The 17,686-nt window shown below is 32.7% G+C and overlaps 2 protein-coding genes and 1 pseudogene across 3 annotated transcripts; 1 reads left to right on the top strand and 2 right to left on the bottom strand.

Annotated features, from left to right (window-relative positions):
• Positions 1-284: 284 nt before the first annotated feature.
• On the bottom strand, positions 285-2,216 carry LOC106403365 (40S ribosomal protein S10-3-like). Its single transcript, XM_048742766.1, has 4 exons — positions 1,704-2,216; positions 998-1,280; positions 789-912; positions 285-365 (listed from the first exon to the last, which is right to left on the bottom strand). Exons 1-4 carry the CDS (start codon positions 1,801-1,803, stop codon positions 285-287), a joined length of 588 nt encoding a protein of 195 aa, XP_048598723.1. The 5' UTR covers positions 1,804-2,216.
• A 931-nt stretch (positions 2,217-3,147) lies between these two features.
• LOC106402800 (protein REVEILLE 6) lies at positions 3,148-5,597 on the bottom strand. 2 transcript variants are annotated; one of them, XM_013843596.3, is made up of 8 exons: positions 5,318-5,597; positions 4,901-4,958; positions 4,514-4,637; positions 4,260-4,433; positions 4,049-4,156; positions 3,857-3,966; positions 3,682-3,741; positions 3,148-3,575 (listed from the first exon to the last, which is right to left on the bottom strand). In XM_013843596.3, exons 1-8 carry the CDS (start codon positions 5,494-5,496, stop codon positions 3,474-3,476), a joined length of 915 nt encoding a protein of 304 aa, XP_013699050.2. In that variant the 5' UTR covers positions 5,497-5,597; the 3' UTR covers positions 3,148-3,473. The 2 variants fall into 2 exon arrangements, with proteins under 2 accessions (XP_013699050.2, XP_013699049.2); XM_013843595.3 differs by having other exon boundaries at positions 4,049-4,162; positions 5,318-5,596.
• Positions 5,598-11,178: 5,581 nt separating this feature from the next.
• Positions 11,179-15,020, top strand: LOC106417719 (annotated as a pseudogene).
• Positions 15,021-17,686: the final 2,666 nt, after the last annotated feature.

Genomic DNA, 17,686 nt, shown 5'->3' on the forward strand with positions numbered 1-17,686 from the left:
TTCAGCGCAAAATAAAATCACTGTTCATTCGAAGAATAACGCTAATGAACATAGACAATTTGATTTGTTAAATTGGTAAATGGTATTTTCTCATTTTATGCTCACGTGGAGTGAGAAGACAGGGGGAGAAACGCAACTTTTTCGAAATTTTCATTTTTGCTAGGCACAATTAAACTGAATTCAAATAGATTATGAAGAATTGTGGAATTTGGATTACAAAAACAAAATTTAAAAGGTGAAACAAGTCCTCCATCCTCTTACTGTCAACTAAAAACATTTCTTCTTCAAGGGAGACCTGAACCAGATGGTGCAGCTACACCATAACCTCCAGTACCACGGCCAAAACCAGGCCTGCCGCCACTTCCCTGTACAAGACAAACCACAAAAGTGTCAAAACAGTGGCAAACAATCCAAGATACGGAAAAATCACAACATAAGCTATGTACATGATATAACTAAAAGACTTTGAAATGGTTAATAGGTTAAGAAGTATCAGATATCAAGACGTTATTACTACAAATTATCAAGATCGGATGAGAGCCGAAAAGGTTAACCAGTATAGCAGGAGGTTCAGAGCACCTCCAATGGGGGGGGGAGGGGGGGTTCTACCCATTAGAGTTCTAAAGATTCATATGTGTATAAGTATATGTTGTATATGTGTATGTAGGTGTGGAGTCTATTATTTTGTGGAGAACCCCACCCTTAAGGTTCTTAAAACGAAAATCATCTAAGAACTAATACATTTTGAGCAAATAAAGGCAAAAGGGGAATGAATGAAGATATTTTACTTGGAAAAATAGCTGGTAATCAGCTGGAGCTCCACCCTTTTCGCCTTCACCACCACAAGGACCTGCACGATACCCATCACGGTCACCATATCTGGGACGGTCTCCTCCTTCAAAGCGAGGTCCTCTGAAATACCAACAAGAAACCACAAACTAAGTCATCATCAAAGCTCATTTAGGTAGGTAATGAGGTAAGAAAATAGTGAAATCACCTTGGGCGGTCACCAGGTGGGCCACCAAAAGGACGACCAATAGGCTTGGCAGACTTCTTCAAGGTAGCAAGAACAACATCAGAAGGAAGGTTAAGGTGAGTTCTCAAGAACTCAATCCCTTCGTTGGTGAGAAACCAGTAATAATGCATCCAAGCAAATGTCTCCCTAACATACTCCTTGGATTTGAAAGACTGCATGAGCTTGATCACTTGCAGGTTGGGTACTGACTCAATCAACGGATGCTTTGCGAGATTGAAATCTTTCTTCGCAAAGTAAACTCCTTCTACAAAACCCACATTCAAATATGATCCATCAACACAGCCTCATCTTCTAATAAGCAACGACGCAAGACAAACATTGAAACTTCTAGCAAAACAAGTTATGAAAAAATGCATTACACAAACTCAGACATTCAGACATTAACCTATAATTTGAACATTGTGCAATGTAGTTTCAGCAGTGGATTTGTCTAAACTCTAAAATGTATTAGAAGTTGAACTTGAATTTCAGAGTTCTAAACTATAACAAGAGTTTGGAACTTAACTAGATATAAGTTCGTTCTTAGATCACACTAAAAATGTTGAAATGACACTAAGAATGGTCTAATTCGTAACACCGTTTAATCCTCCAATAGCATAAGCTAAAGTAGTCACGAGTAAATATTGATACAGACATCTAGACAATAGAGAGATACGAAGGAGCGAACCTTCGAAAAGGTACTTGCAGATCTCTCTGCGGTTTTCCTCTGAGATAATCTGAAACATACAAGGAAGACGATAATTGTTAGAATTCATCCATAAAAACATGACGCGATAGATCGAAAGGAGAGCTCAAATGTACCATTGTATCGGTGGGAGAGCTTTCTCGAGAAGAGACGCAGGGAGTGGAGAGATTTAAGAGTGTAGAGAAGATAGGATTCCTCTTTCCGAAAAAGATGAATTTATATGCTTGTTTGGACTTTTAATGGACTCTGAAATTATAAAATATGGGCCTTTAAGATAGGAAAGTAGTTATCTATCATCTATATACAATTCACCAACACACAAATGGTTAAAACAAGCAAGGAGACAACCGACTGTCACCGCTAAAAGAGACTTCGTATATCGAAATCCCCTAGACTATATTTGCGAAGTGATTTTGCCACATGTCCTTTGTATAATCAGTTTCACAAAACAAATATGACATGGCTAATGAAATTGATGACATGTCTTACAGTTTAATATGACATGGACAATTGCATTTAATGTTAACTTATATTTTTGGTAATTTTTTTTAAAATATGGTAATAACTCATATATTACATTTAATGTCAATTTATATTTTTGGAAATTTTTTTAGAATATGAGAATAACTCATAAATCATCATTAAAATAAATATACCTAGACTATATTTGCGAAGTGATTTTGCCACATGTCCTTTGTATAATCATTTACACAAAACAAATATGACATGGCTAATGAAATTGATGACATGTCTTATAGTTTAATATGACATGGATAATTGCATTTAATGTTAACTTATATTTTTGGTAAATTTTTTAAAATAAGGTAATAACTCATATATTACATTTAATGTCAATTTATATTTTTGGAATTTTTTTTAGAATATGGGAATAACTCATAAATCATCATTAAAATAAATATATTCAAATGGCATAATAAATTTCGAAATATAATTTAATTATACAATTTTATTACTAAAATTTTCAAAAATGTATACAATTTTTTAAGAAAACTATAAAAATTTAATCATAAAATCATTATTTTCTTATATATCTACAAATTTTATAAATATTGTTTAATTTTGATTTTTGGTAATTGTGTAACTTTCACAAATTTATTTAATATATTTAATTAAAATAAATAAAAAAATCTATCTAAGATTATAATTTCAAATATATACATACATATTCTTAAATATAGTTTTATGTTTAATTAAATCAGATTTATATTAAAATATTGATACGAAAAAGAAAATTTGCAATATTAATAAAATTTTATTTTATTTTAAAATATAATTAATATTTATTTATTAAAAATATTTTAAATTTTTTTACGACAAGTAGTTTCTTTGGAAATGGGCAGTATTAAAATAAATCATGTACACCTGATTTATTTTAAAAAGGTTATGTTGTTTCTTCGGTCTAATATTAGACTAAAATATAATGCAAGAGAACACGTCAACAGTTCTGGTCTCCATCACAGAAGACTGTTACATGCTTCAACAAAAGCTCCAAAACAAGTAGACAGAAGACGAACACTACTTTTTTTTTAAACTCAAAGATGCTACACTATACATATAACATAGATAATCCAAAAGACGTATATATATATAACAGCTCAACGCCAGCTTCATCTTCTTCATATTTACAACAAAACCCACAACAGAATCACTCTGTATTCTGTTAACCAATATGGGTTTTGCTCACATGAGACATTTCATCATAACCTTCCCCCCCCCCTTTTTTAATGAACTTCAAGTAGAGATTTCTGGTGGTTCTTTGTTTAAGGTTTTAAACACTCCACCATGATCAGCTGCTGTCTCAGAGCCGATATCATACGACGAAAGAAGCCGTCTCTGTTGTTTCGAAATCATTTAAGAGTTTTGAGGTTAGTTCTGAAATAGGGGAGGGTTTTCTAGTAAAAATTGTCTAACAGGAGTTTGCGAAGGAAGATATACTTACATGATCCTCAAAATCAGGGCTAGACAAGTTGATTGATAGATTTCTCATCAACAGTAGCACCTGTAGTGTGGGGGAACCAAATAAAACAACGATTAGGTTTTATCATTAGGTTCCATTTGAGCCGACGTGGTTTCCATTAAGATTAATGTAAAACTGGAGAGACAATGAATCATACTGTTTCAACATCTATGGGGTCCATCTTCTTCAGCTTCTGTAGATGATTACTTGCATATGGGTCAAAAACACTTCCAATGAAGCTGTATACTTGGCCAAAGTCCGGCAAAACTGAAACAAAGAAGGAGGAGCAGTTTAGTACAAAAACGGTAAGCAAGATACGGAAAAAAAAAGCGTGTGTAACAACGCTTACCTCTTAATGAATGGCCAGGATTTGCTTGCACATTTGTGTCCTTGTTGGATCGTGGTCTTGGAGTATTTTCAGAGCTACTAGAACAGTTGTTATTAGCTCCTGCTCCTGCTGTTTCTATCACAGAGTATTGAAGAACAATATGCTTCATTTAGCAAAAACTTTGAAAAAGGAAATGATATTAACAGTGATTGCTTGCAGATAATAATAAAACCTTTTGGGAGGGGTGTGAAGCTAATTGTTTGCACATTATTAGTCCAGGGAGCCGCGGCAGCAGCAGTGGGTGGCGGAGAAGTCATCAGCATCGAAGAAGACTCGGGCCTAAACATATAACTTGGGTCATTTGGTTCAGCTGTTGATTTGAAGGATCCTGGTACTTGAGGTTGAACTGCACATGCCGGATAAAAAAATTACATAAAAATAAGCAAACAACAATGCACTTACGTTACGAGAAGCTAAATTACTCACCGTTCTTTTGAGCCTTCTGAGGATACGGATGAGCGGCTTTCCTTTTAGGCCGAGGGGGAGGGAGATGTTCAGCAGTCCCACTCTTTTGTACCTTAAGAAAATACTTCTGAGCATGACTTCTTATCTGCGATATATTAAAGAAAACCACACAATGGAGTTAAACAAGCTCACTTGTGCAATGCCAGAAAATATACAGATGAAATCTCAGCGCGATGAGGAACAAAAGCATGTACAACTCTTGTTCCTAATAGTTCAGACAATAAAGCAGTTTTGAAAAGAATACTCTGTGAAGATATCAAACGGGAGGAAAGAACCCTATTCCAAGGTAAATCACAGATGGGCCCAAGAGAAAGACGACAGAGAGAGAGATCAAACAAGAAACTGCACCTGAATCACAGTCTTTGAGCCAATGAAAGCTTCAATCTTTTTCCAGTCTCTGTCAAACCTAAAACAAAAAAAAAGACAAAATCATATGCATAAGGGATATATCAGAAATCAGATAATCAAGTATCAAAAAACCTAAATACATAATGTGCCCAATCCTCATGAATGCATCACACAAATACACAGTTGGAATAAGCAATGAACAGTAAGTAAGTATCATTCATAGTCTCTCAAGAAGATCCTTCCCACTATATGTATATACAAACCTTACTAGTTACAACTTCAATTACTTTCTAAACCCTCAATTCCAGTTCTACTAATCATAAAGAATAATTCCACCGCCTGCAAAGCGCAGTCGCAAATCTATTTGAAACGTTCTGAAACCAACGAGGCTGCCTGAAATGAAAGGATAAGACTCACAGCTGAAGAGCTTCGAGGAATTTGTCGTGCTCGGGCTCGGTCCAGCTCTCTCTGGACTTGGAAATGGTATAAGGCTTCCTTATCTTCTTGCTCAGATCCTCCGAAGAAGTCAAGGGTCCGATTGCAGGTACGGTCATTGTACCGTTTGGATCCAACAAAGATCCGTCTGCAGGGTTCATATTTGTAGACCAATTTTAGGGGTTTTTTTCTGCTTTTGTTCGTTCGTTGACAGTTGCGTAAAGCGAGAAATGTGGAGGAGGATGACGGCCCAGATTTATATAAAATCTATATATACATATGTGTGCGCGTTTTGTTTATCGTGTGATCCTCTGAGGTCGGTCACTTTGCTGACACTGCTGTCGCCTAATTATATTGTGCCACGTGTAAAGGTGTCAAAAATGGGTCAAACGGATCTAACCCAACCCATAACCCAAATGGATTTACTGTTAATGGATCATGGGTCAACCTAACTCATTTAATAAATAGGTTGAGTTGTCCATGACCCATTAAATTAAATAGGTTAGAAGGGTTAATGGTTGACCCATCAACCCAACATCTTTATAATGAATTATTTTTAAGTTAAGACCAAGTTGATCGTAATGAGAAAACGTTTTTTTGTGGTTTTGGCGGAAAAACGCATTTTTGCGGGAAAATGAGTTTTTGCAGTTTCGGCGGAAAAACGTGTTTTGCAGTTTTGGCGGAAAAGCGCGTTTTGTGGTTTTAGCGGAAAATGTGTTTTTGCGGTTTTGGAGAGAAAACACTTTTTGGGTTTTGGCGTAAAAACGCGTTTTTAAGAGAAAATGCGTTTTTGCGGGAAAACGCGTTTTTGAAGGAAAACGTGTTTTTGCAGGAAATTGCGTTTTTTGTGGAAAATTGCGTTTTTGCGGTTTTGGAGGGAAAACACATTTTTAGGATTTGGCGGGAAACGCGTTTTTACGGAAAACGCGATTTTGCGGGAAAACGCGATTTTGCGGGAAAAGGCGATTTTGCGGGAAAGCGTGTTTTTGCGGGAAAACACGTTTTTGCGGGAAAACATGTTTTGGCGGAAATTGCGTTTTTGCGGGAAAACGCGTTTTTGCGGGAAAACGCATTTTTGCGGGAAAACGCGTTTTGGCGGAAAATTGCGTTTTTGCGGTTTTGGCGGAAAAATGCATTTTTGCGGTTTTGGCGGTAAAACGCGTTTTTGCGGTTTTGCGGGAAAACGAGTTTTTGCGGTTTTGCGGAAAAATGAGCTTTTGCGGTTTTTGCGAAAAAATGCGTTTTTTTGCGGTTTTGACAGGAAAACTTGTTTTTGCGGTTTTGGCGGAAAAACGCGTTTTTGCGGTTTTAGCTGAAAAACGTATTTTCGTGGTTTTAGTGGAAAAACTTATTTTTGCGGTTTTGCCGGGAAACGCATTTTACCACCGAATAAATGATTGAACTTTTGAGAAAGAGAAAAAGACTAGAATAGCACCAAACCAAGTTTTTGTTCCCAAAGTAGCACTTAAGGCTCAAAGTCACAAAAATAGGTTTCATTAAAGAGGTAAATATACACTTATACCCCTTGGGTTAATTAATCCAAATCTTAGGGTTTAGAGTTAAGGGGTGGGGTTTTGGAATTAGGGTTTAAAATTTTATAAAAAAATAAATACTAAAATAAAAAATAAAAATTTAAAAAACAGTTTCAAAAAGTATTTTTAAATTATAAAAAGAAAATTTGAAAAAAAATAAAAAAAAATTCAAAAATTTTTTTAAAAAATTTCGAATCTGAAAACATATAATCTGAAACTATAAAAAAAATTATTTTTTTTCATTTATTTATATTTTTATTTTATTTATTTTTATTTATTTTTGTTTGTTTTTTTAATTTTAAACCAAGGGTATTAGAGATATTTTACCCTTTAATGAATGTCATTTTTGTGACTTTCTCCTTCTATTGCTATTTTTGAGACATAAACTTCAAAAGGTGTTATTATTGACAATTGCCCTTTGAGAAACTCATGATTTTCCAATTCTATCAAACCTTAGAATTGGGTGGTTTACTCATGGTTTTTTTAATTGAAAACAAAATGGGTCAGAGTTGACCCAACCCAATAAACTCATTAACTTGTTAACCCATTAACCTATTAATCCATTAACCTATTAACCCATTAATCCATTGGATCAAAAATAAACAGTTCATTTGGGTTAATGAATCAACTTGGATTGGGTCAACCCATGGGTCATGACCCATTTTGACACCCATAGCCACGTGCTTGGCAAATATTTAGTTTCCTTTTTAATAAAGTTTTCTTTACTCCATTTTTGGCCCTATCATTTCAGAAAAAGAAATACATTTAAACTCTCGTCACCCGTGGATTTAATATTATAGCACCACAAACAAAGACTAAAGCAAGTGTTGGATTCAAAGCTGGTGTTAAAGAGTATAAATTGAATTGTTGTTGTGGAATAATAAGCTTTTTTATTTTAATGCTTGTATTTAATTTATTCGGGGCTATTAGAGCAGGATCCACTTTTTTGGGAATATGAGTCGAAGCAGATCAGTAAGAGTATTGTTCCGATAGATAACTCTTCTATAGAGTTCATTAATATCTGAACTCATCTGTTTACCCCCTTCTATCTGAATGATGGGTTATAGCAATTGCAGCCGCTGAAGCAGCTATTGGATTAGCTATAGTCTCGAGATTATGCAGGATTATACACAAAAGATCCTTTTTTGGCTCTCTCTTTAGCTCTATGGAATTAACATATCAAATGGTTCAACTGCGGTTCTAAGTATTTTGCAGAATAAATACAGTTTTGATAAAATTAATAGTGCGGAATTGTGTTGATTAGTAAAAATATATAGTTTACAGAATTAAACAATTAAACAAAATTTTAAAATGGTAAACACATATATGGATGCAATTAATATAATTTAAAATCAATTTTTCTATTTAATGTTATTGGTGTAAACTTTTTATTATTTAAAATTACAATGACCGTGTCGGCTTAAGCAAAACCATAAGGAATTGAATGTGAGATATTTATTGAATCTAAATATTGATATATATATATATATATATTTGGTGGTGTATTCCACTGTGATTATTTTGAGAAACAGTTTATATGTAAATAAAGTATAAACTAAGAACTGTTTGATTTATTAAATGATAAAGAAGAAAATATATAATAAATAGTTCAAATCTTTCATTCTTACAATTATAATAGCTAGATAGGATATTAGGGAAAAAAATATTAGACGAATGATCAAATCTCTCATTTTTATAAGAAACTCAAAAGAAGGTGACTCGAATCTTGTGATGATATTTAATTAAAAGCTTTTTAAAAATAAAAATCAAAACTAAATTATTTAATCTGAATGTAATAATATATATAGTGCTTCCAATGTTAAAAATCACTTCGATTTCAAGAAGTGTGCTTCTGTTATTGTCAGAATCAAATAAGATATCAGAAACCATTATTTAAAAAATAATTTGTATACATAAAAGTATATACATTAGAGTAAATCAAAACAAATACCTTTTGCTGATTTACAATCATGTTTTTGGTAATTAAATAAAAAATAATAATTTTATTTACTTTATATGGTATAAATTAAATTTTATTGATATTTACATTGATATATAGTATACTTTAATATAAATATTTATTATTGACACTTCCTAGGGGAATTGCCACTAATACCACTTTCCTAATACCACTTTTCAACTTTACACTTTTCAATTTTACCATTAAAATTTTAATGGCTAAAGTACCATTATACCCTTATTTAATCAAACATACACCTATTTTCTTTCTCCCACGATTCAAATAGTTCCCAAATTGAACGACGAGATTCACGACTCCGAGGAGATTCTACGATTATGATGATTTCTCCGGCGAGATTCGACGACTCCAGCGAGATTTGAAGACGCTGACGTCTGACGAGATTTGGTGAGGACTACAAGCTCAAACGAACAAAACATGACGAATGCGTAACAAAGGTGAGAGGATAATATATGGTGATTTTCGTCTCTTTCTGTAGTTAAATCTTTGATTTCTCAAAATCGATCAATTTCTGAGAAGGAAGACGAAGTCTTTCTCATAAAGTTTTCAAATCTCAAATTTATAAGACTTTATAAATTCATCGATCAAGAACATGTGCTTACGAATGAAGACGACTAACCACCATCAAGTTTTTTCGATTGTGTTTATGAATTCCATGGAAGCTCCACTGTTTCAATCTCCTTCTTACTTTCTCGATTCAACTTAGTTTTACAATCTATACAAAAATTCCGTAAAAGCAATCACTAAAGCTTTTGGATATCGTTTTTGGTTTCGGCTTAGAGTAATCAGAAGAATGCTGAAAGAACCTTCCTTTATCCACTTGTAAGTCTAAATGAGACCTATAAGCTTGTTTGGTAGTTGTCTCAGTGTGAGATGTTTTTATCTTTGGGTTGCTTATGAATTCTTAGTTTAGTATGTGTCTCTTGCTTCAGTTTATCCATTGATATTCCTTGTTAATTTGGAAAAGTTTGTTAATTTGGTGAATATCTTGTAGTTTCAGGGCTAACTGCAACTCGATCTGTGTATATTTTAGGTTATATAGAAGTTTATACTACTTTTCTACTAGTTTAGCTAATAGAATGTTTTCATTGGGTAATTATGCATTTTGTGTACTTGTGCTGTGGGTATATATATGCTTTGGTTCCGCCGTTCCGGTCTTTAGTGGTCATATACTTTGGTTTTCAAAGCAGGAGCAATCCGTTTCTTTTGCTCTAATATTTTAATTATCAGGTGTGGCAATGTCAACTGGGCTAAGCATTTAAAATGTAATGTCTGCAACACCAATAAACCTGGTCAGAATGAATGTGGTGTGAGGTATGACTCAATGTCAATGACAACCTTCATTTGTATTGTTCTTTAACAGTATTTGAGCTGAGGATTGGTATTATAGATGCTTTTGCGGTGAATTTAGGATATATTTATAAGATTTTTGTTCGATAATAGTAGTTTTCGTATCAGCTTATTCATCTTTAAACATGGCCTCGTAGATAACTGGAAAAGGGGAAACAATATTATCTTCTGAAATTTGACCGAATGCTTTCTTTGGTAATATGTTCAGTATGACAAAGCTCCTAATGCATCAAAATGTGATTTCTCACTTGAAATGTTTTGGCCAAATAAGTTTTGCATTAAGAAACGTTATGTTTCAGCCTGATAGGCTGTTGTTCACTGTTCTCTTGAAAGACCTGTGCTTATTCATTTATTTTCTCCATATAGGGGAGGTCGTGGTGGTGGCTACAAGAAATTGGATGAACAAGATTTAGAGGAAACAAAGAGACGAAGGGGTGAGGCTGAAGAAGTAATAGCATATGCTTCTAATGCAGAGTTCTTTGTTACTTCTTTTGTTGCATTTAGTTCTTTTATAAATGTTTATAAATCATTTTTGAGTTCCTTGTACTCATTTTGCCTAGCATTCCTCAAAGACTTCCCAAGTTCACACATTTATATGTTTTTTATAGACATATGCGATCCACTTTTGTTTGAAAACTTCTTTATAAAGACTTATAAATCGTCCAGTTGTACTTTTAACAATATCCTAAAATTCAGATTTATAAGGAATTATAGTTCTGTAAAAATGTAGTGTTCACTATCCGAAAATCTTAATCTTAACCAAAACTATTCAAATAACAAGTTAAGCCTTATTTGTTTTTTTTTTGGATAACAGAAAGAAGCAAATCCTAAAATTAATTGAACTCTTGTTTAAATACTTCTTTATAAAGATTTATAAATCGTCGAGTTGTACTTTTAACAATATCTTGAAATCTAGATATATATATTTATAAAGGTGTAAAAAAATATTTGGAACAAATTTAATTTTTAGTAAATAACTCTTGTTTCCTTCTCCTAAGGTCTATGACACTGTTGTTGAGCCATATAATGCAACGCTCTCTGTGCATCAGCTCGTTGAAACGCTGACGAGTGTATGGTTCTCGACAATGAGGCTCTCTACGACATCTGCGTCCATACCCTCAAGCTTTCTAACCCCTCCTGTGAGTAAAAGACTCTGTATATATTAACCTTAATGTAACATTTGGGTCTTGACTTGTTTGTTTTGTGTGATTTGCTAGTTGGTGATCTGAACCATCTCATCTCGGCTACAATGAGTGGTGTTACATGCTGTCTTTGTTTCCCTGGTCAACTCAACTCCGACCTTAGGAAGCTCGCTGTGAACCTGATCCCTTTCCCAAGGCTCCACTTCTTCATGGTGGGTTTTGTTCTGTTGACATCGAGAGGATCACAGCAATACAGTGCCTTCAGTGTCCCTGAGCTGACCCAGCAGATGTGGGATGCGAAGAACATGATGTGCGCTGCTGACCCTCGTCACGGACGTTACTTAACTGCATCCACTGTGTTCCGTGGAAAGCTGAGCACTAAGGAGGTTGATGAGCAGATGATGAACATCCAGAACAAGAACTCATCCTACTTTGTGGAATGGATCCCGAACAACGTCAAGTCCAGCGTCTGTGACATTGCAACATTAACTCTTATAATATTTTTATAAACTCTTATATACAGATTTATAAGCCTCTATAAAATTTTATAAGACTTCATAAAAGAATTACCTTTTGAAATTCTACAAATCCTCATAAATGATTTTATAAACCCTTATAAATAATTTTAAACATTCTTATAAATGATTTATAGACCCTTATAAAAAGTTTCTATATATTCATATAAATGATTTTTAAGACTTTATAAATGAAATTACCTTTCTAAATATTTACAAATGATTTTATAAAACCTTAAAAATATTCGGTATATTCTTATAAGTGATTTTATAAAGGTTTATAAATCATTTATAGGAATATATATAAACTATTGATAAATGTTTATAAATGATTTCTAAATTTTCATAAATAATTTATAAACATTTATAAATTATTTATTATATTTATAAAGCCTTATAAGGATTTTATTATGATGATATAATTTGATATGGTTTCTCTGCCTCTTCTTTATAAAACAATTATATCATTTCTCAGATTTTCTTAGCAAACAGAGGTACATCATTAACATCATCCACAATCAACTAAAGGATATATATATAGACTCGGTAAGGTTCAATCATGATTCATGAGCAAATCTACACTCAAGAACGATTCAACATCCAGAAATATTCTATAATTCACCACAAAACAGTCACGAAGATTGTCTGATCCACATCTAAAGCCGCCTCCGGAGACTTCTCCAACACTCCCCATTCTTCTTGGAGACACTCGCTCTTATTCTTAGCTAAGAACGCAACGATATACAGCAAACTCAATATCCCCACGAACCTCTGCTGCCTCATCTCGCTGTTTTCCACCACATGAGAAATATATATAAACTATTGATAAAGGTTTATAAATGATTTCTAAATCTTCATAAATTATTCATAAATATTTATTAATTATTTATAATCCTTATAAACCCTTATAAACTGATTTTATAAACTCTTATAAATGAATTATACTTTAATAATATATTTAAAAAACTTTATAGACTGATTTTATAAAGTCTTATTAATTGTTTTATAAACCATTATAAATATTTTTTATTTATTATAATAATTTACAAATATTTATATTAGAATTATAGACACTTGCTTTATGAATATTTTACTACTAAATGTTTGTAAAGATTTATAAACTCTTGAAAAAGATTTATTAACTCTTATAAATTGTGGTATGAAGATTATTAAACTCTTATAATATTTTTATAAACCCTTATATACAGATTCATAAACTTTTATAAATATATTTATAAAACCTTATAAATGATTTATAAGTTCTTATAAATAGTTTTATAAACCCTTATAAGAGGTTTCTAACATGCAAGATAATATAGATTTGCTAGAGCCCAAGCTGCAGCAAGACTACCTTCCTTTCCCTTGTATCAGAACTTTGCAATTGATCAACCTTCTCAGTAGGAAGATAAGGGCCAGTTTCATCCATCCTAGGACCAACAGAGCCTCTCTCACGTTTGTCTAACAGATTCTGGAGAAGGAGGAACATGCGAGTGGTTCCTGTTTGCGTTTCGAGGAGCTTTGTTTTCCTTCATTGTTCCGTTTGCAAATGAACATCCCGCATAGAACTTATCCGAAAGACCATCTTCTGGATCTTTAGATTCCACTTCTGCTAACATCTCAACGGCTCTGTCGTAAGACTTCGTGAACGGTTCATCTCCGAACTCAATCTCTGCAGAAGAATCTCTCACAGCATCAATCAGAGATTTAGCTTCTTGGATTCGACCCATACGCATCAAGCAGATGGCCAGGTTGCACTGTTTGTTTTTGTCTGGCTCCAAACACAAAGCTCTCCTATTCATAGATACATAAGTGAATATAAGGAAAAGACTCGCAAGGGCAAACACAAACTAACAAGAACCAAACCTTGTAAAGCATTGAGTTGTACTATCAACAATATCTTAAAACCCAGATTTATAAGAGGTTATAATTTTTTTAACACAATGTTCACTATCCGAAAATATTTCTCCTAACCAAAACTATTAAAATGACAAGTCTAAATCAACCTTATTTGTTTTTTGAATAACAGAGGAACGAAAATCCTAAAATTACTTTAACCCAGATTTATAAAGGTTTATAATTTTTTGAAAACTCAATGTTCACTATTGAAACTCTTTCTCTTAGATCGACCTGTTGTAAACCAACCTTCGTTGATTTTTTTTTTATAATAGAAAGAACAAATCCAAAATATTACTTGAATCGAAGAAAAAAAATACACAAATTAGAAACATACCAGTGTGAATCGTGGAGAGGAGCCAACATCTTTGAGGTTTTGAATCGTGATTCTCGTAATTGCTTATCGATATATGCGTGAGAGAGAGTGACGATGGAACTCAACGGAGACGACGATGGATCTCGTCGGAGATGACGACAGATCTCAACGGAGAGAGAAGAACGATCTCCACAGGGAGAGAGACGATGGATCTCGGAAAGAGAGACGGCAGATCTGACGGAGAGAGAAACGGTGGATCCGACGGAGAGAGAGACGGTGGATCCGAAAGGAGAGAGAAGAAGGTCACGACGGTGGAGAAGAAAGAGACGATAGATTGAAGTAAAGATTAGGTTAGTTTAGTCTTTTACCAATTAATGAATGTGCTATTTATGAAAATGTCCTTTGAGTGGTGGTATAAGTGAAAAGTGGTATCATGTAAAGTGTATAAGTAAAATTTCCCCCACTTCCTACTCATATGATTTTTGTTACATTTGTATATTTGTTGTAGCAAAAATTTAAACTGTTAATCACAAAACTTTTAATTTGAGATTTTTCAATACAAAATTCAAAATTAAAATAATAAGATCTCAATTATTTTTCACTGCAGATTTTGAAATTAACATATTTATATATTTTTATATAGTATATAATTTATTTCAAAAGATATTAGTATATATATATATATATATAGAATATAAATATATATTAATGAGACTTTATATTCATACGATTTATTAGGATTGGACATTTTATCCGATAATCGAACCCGTGTCTGAATCCGATCCGAAAATCCAAACCAAAGTAGCAAAAGACCTGAACGGTTATTAAATTTAGAGAGGGTAATATCCAAACTGGAATGGATATCCAAAAATAACCAAACATAAGTATACTTAACCTTATATTTCTATTTTACTCCTCTCTTTTTATTCAAAATATTTATATTAGTGATGCACATTGCTCAAAATTAAATAATATACATATAATTATGAACAAAATCATTTGCTACTCACTTAAAATACATATCAAGCTTTTGTTTCTTACATTAATAAAAATTGCATCTAAAATTTTAAAACAACAACGAAATTAGTGTTTTTCTATAAAGTTTTATCTCCAAACCTACTAATAGTTTAATCTTTTAAAAATTAGAAAGCCAGTTAAGTTAAAAATATATTTAAGTACAAAAAACTTAAACAATGAATAATTTATTTTATTTTTTCAAAATTTAAATATTCGAACCCGAACCAAAATATCCAAACCCAAACATAAAATACCTGAACTCGACCCGAAGTGTAGAAATACCCGAACGGGTTCTATACCTGTATACTAAAATACCCGAAAATCCTTAAAACCCGATACAAATGCTAAAGTATATCCAAACGCTCACCCCTATGATATATGATTATTTGTATCTTTTTTGAAAAAAAAAGTTAAACCATTGATCACAAAATTTTAATGTGAGATTTTTACCATTTTTAGTAATTTATAGTTAAAAAATTCAAAATATAGCATATAATAAAAAATCTAAATTTTTATTTATATGCTATAATGTGATTTTTTAATTTTTTTTTAAGGGTGTTTTTCAAAACCAACCCATATTTTCAAGTCAAATCCAAAACCAACCCTTTTTTTTTTGTCCATACTATTCATCAATAAAATTTCCATACTATCCTTATGTTTTTGAATTATTCACAAAATTGCCATTTTTATTTATTTTTTTATTAATTTCGAAATTAACAAAAAATCAAATACACCCTAACCATTTCTTCTTATTTACAAAAATGCCATCATCATCAATTTTTCCAACCACCATGAACCACCATTTTTGAGCTCTAAAGCTCTAGAATTCAATTTTCAACCACTTTTTTTTCTCATTATAACCCAAAAAACTTCATTTTCTCTCATCTCCTCTACATTTCCATCTAAAAAACTCTCATAACTATCATTTTCATAATCACAAACTTCATATTTTCGAGTTTCTTCATTAGTGAATCGTTAAAGATGCTTCTTTTTGCTCATATTTGGAGTTTGGACGGTTGAAAAGGTTGGAAACAAGCTTTACACATGAAAAATGTAACTATTTACATGGTTTTCGTTCTTTTTCAGATCTGTGTCGCGACGGTAGACTGTTTTGTATGTCTACGCCTCCGTGGAGACTTACGATGCAGTCTATTTGTCAACGCACGGGTTAGTTTTGCAATTGAGCAGACAAATTTTTTTTCTAACGCAGACTTCCCCAGTAGTCTCCGTCTTTACCTTTGACAACAAAAATAAAACTTTCGGTAGACTTACTAAGACGTCTACCTAAAAGAGGTTAGTTTTTCATTTGACCGAACTTTTGACTTTTCAAAATAGACTTCAACGGAAGTCTACAAAATGTAGACTGCCAACAAAGTCTATAAAAGGTCAGTTTTGCATTTGACCAAAACTTTGACTTCGTGGAATGTTAGTTTTGTGTTTGACCAAAAAGTTTAAAAAGCAATCAAAAATTTATTAAATTGTAGACTTCATATGCAGTCTTCTTATCTTAAAAAAAAAATGTAGACTGCGTATAAAGTCTACTTTTTTATTTTGGTCAAATGCAAAACCAACCCGTCGGATTTGAGAGTAGACTTCACAAGAAGTCTACACACCCGTAGACGTTCATTTTAATCTACTGATTTGAAGTCAAACTTGGTCAATTGCAAAACTAACCTCTTTCAAAAAAATTCAAACATGTAGACTGCATATGAAGTCTAGTTCTGAAAGTCAAATCTTGGATGAATTCTGGTCAATTGCAAAAAGTAACCTTTTTAAATTGTAGACTGAAATGAAAGTCTACATGTACAAAATTACAACTTTTATTCAACTATAGAAAGCAACCCGTAAAATGGTCAATTGCAAAAACCAACCCAAAGAGTAGACCTATTTGACAGTCTACGTCTGTAAACTGAAAAGAACGTCAACATCTTCAGAGACTAAATATTAAGTCTTCATAGAAAAATCTATAAAAATGTGAATTTGTGTATTATTCATTAATTTTTTTCTAGTTTTTTTGTTTGACAGTGTGTGTTAGTTAATCCTAATGGGTTTGAGTGATTTTGAAAATAATTTTTTTTTTTATAATTATGAAGGTATAATTCATTTGATTTGACAATGTTGTTAGCTAATAATTGTAGACGTATTTCTAAGTCTTCGTTTATAGTTTTGCTAGTAAGGCTGAGCTTGTTTCAAAGCTGAAGTCGGTGACTGTGGAATATAATTTTACATTTTCAGCATATAAGACAACAAAAACTCTGTATGTGGCTAAGTGTCGTGTTCAAGGATGTGGTTGGAAACTTAGAGCGAGTGTGAAGTATGGGCCAAAGACATTTTGGGTGACAAAATATTCGAAAAAGATGAAGAATCGGAAAGGTTGAAGAATGTTCCTTGTGCATGATGGCTGTACACATGGTAAACTTCTTGAAATGACACAAGAAGATTATGATCTGGACAACAAAATTGAGAAGATGGTGCTAACCTATTCCTTACCAAACATCATTTAAAACAAATGACTCCGAATAGGAATATACTCCTCTTATGCCTGTCACGAATAATCGACAAGTACGGAACTTGATCGAGTTATCTAAGACACACTTTGTACGCCTTT

Source organism: Brassica napus, chromosome A10 (genome assembly GCF_020379485.1).
Source record: "Brassica napus cultivar Da-Ae chromosome A10, Da-Ae, whole genome shotgun sequence".
Classification (NCBI taxonomy): domain Eukaryota; kingdom Viridiplantae; phylum Streptophyta; class Magnoliopsida; order Brassicales; family Brassicaceae; genus Brassica; species Brassica napus.

What these genes read in the sequence shown, in the direction of transcription:
- LOC106403365 (XM_048742766.1), bottom strand. Translation starts at nt 1,803, where the DNA reads ATGTTTTTATGGATGAATTCTAACAATTATCGTCTTCCTTGTATGTTT. An exon ending in CCACCTGGTGACCGCCCAAG is followed by an intron (nt 913 to 997) that starts GTGATTTCACTA and finishes TTGGTATTTCAG; the next exon opens with AGGACCTCGCTTTGAAGGAG. An exon ending in ATTACCAGCTATTTTTCCAA is followed by an intron (nt 366 to 788) that starts GTAAAATATCTT and finishes TGTCTTGTACAG; the next exon opens with GGAAGTGGCGGCAGGCCTGG.
- LOC106402800 (XM_013843595.3), bottom strand. Translation starts at nt 5,496, where the DNA reads ATGAACCCTGCAGACGGATCTTTGTTGGATCCAAACGGTACAATGACC. An exon ending in TCCTGGCCATTCATTAAGAG is followed by an intron (nt 3,967 to 4,048) that starts GTAAGCGTTGTT and finishes TCTTTGTTTCAG; the next exon opens with TTTTGCCGGACTTTGGCCAA. An exon ending in GCCCTGATTTTGAGGATCAT is followed by an intron (nt 3,576 to 3,681) that starts GTAAGTATATCT and finishes TCGAAACAACAG; the next exon opens with AGACGGCTTCTTTCGTCGTA.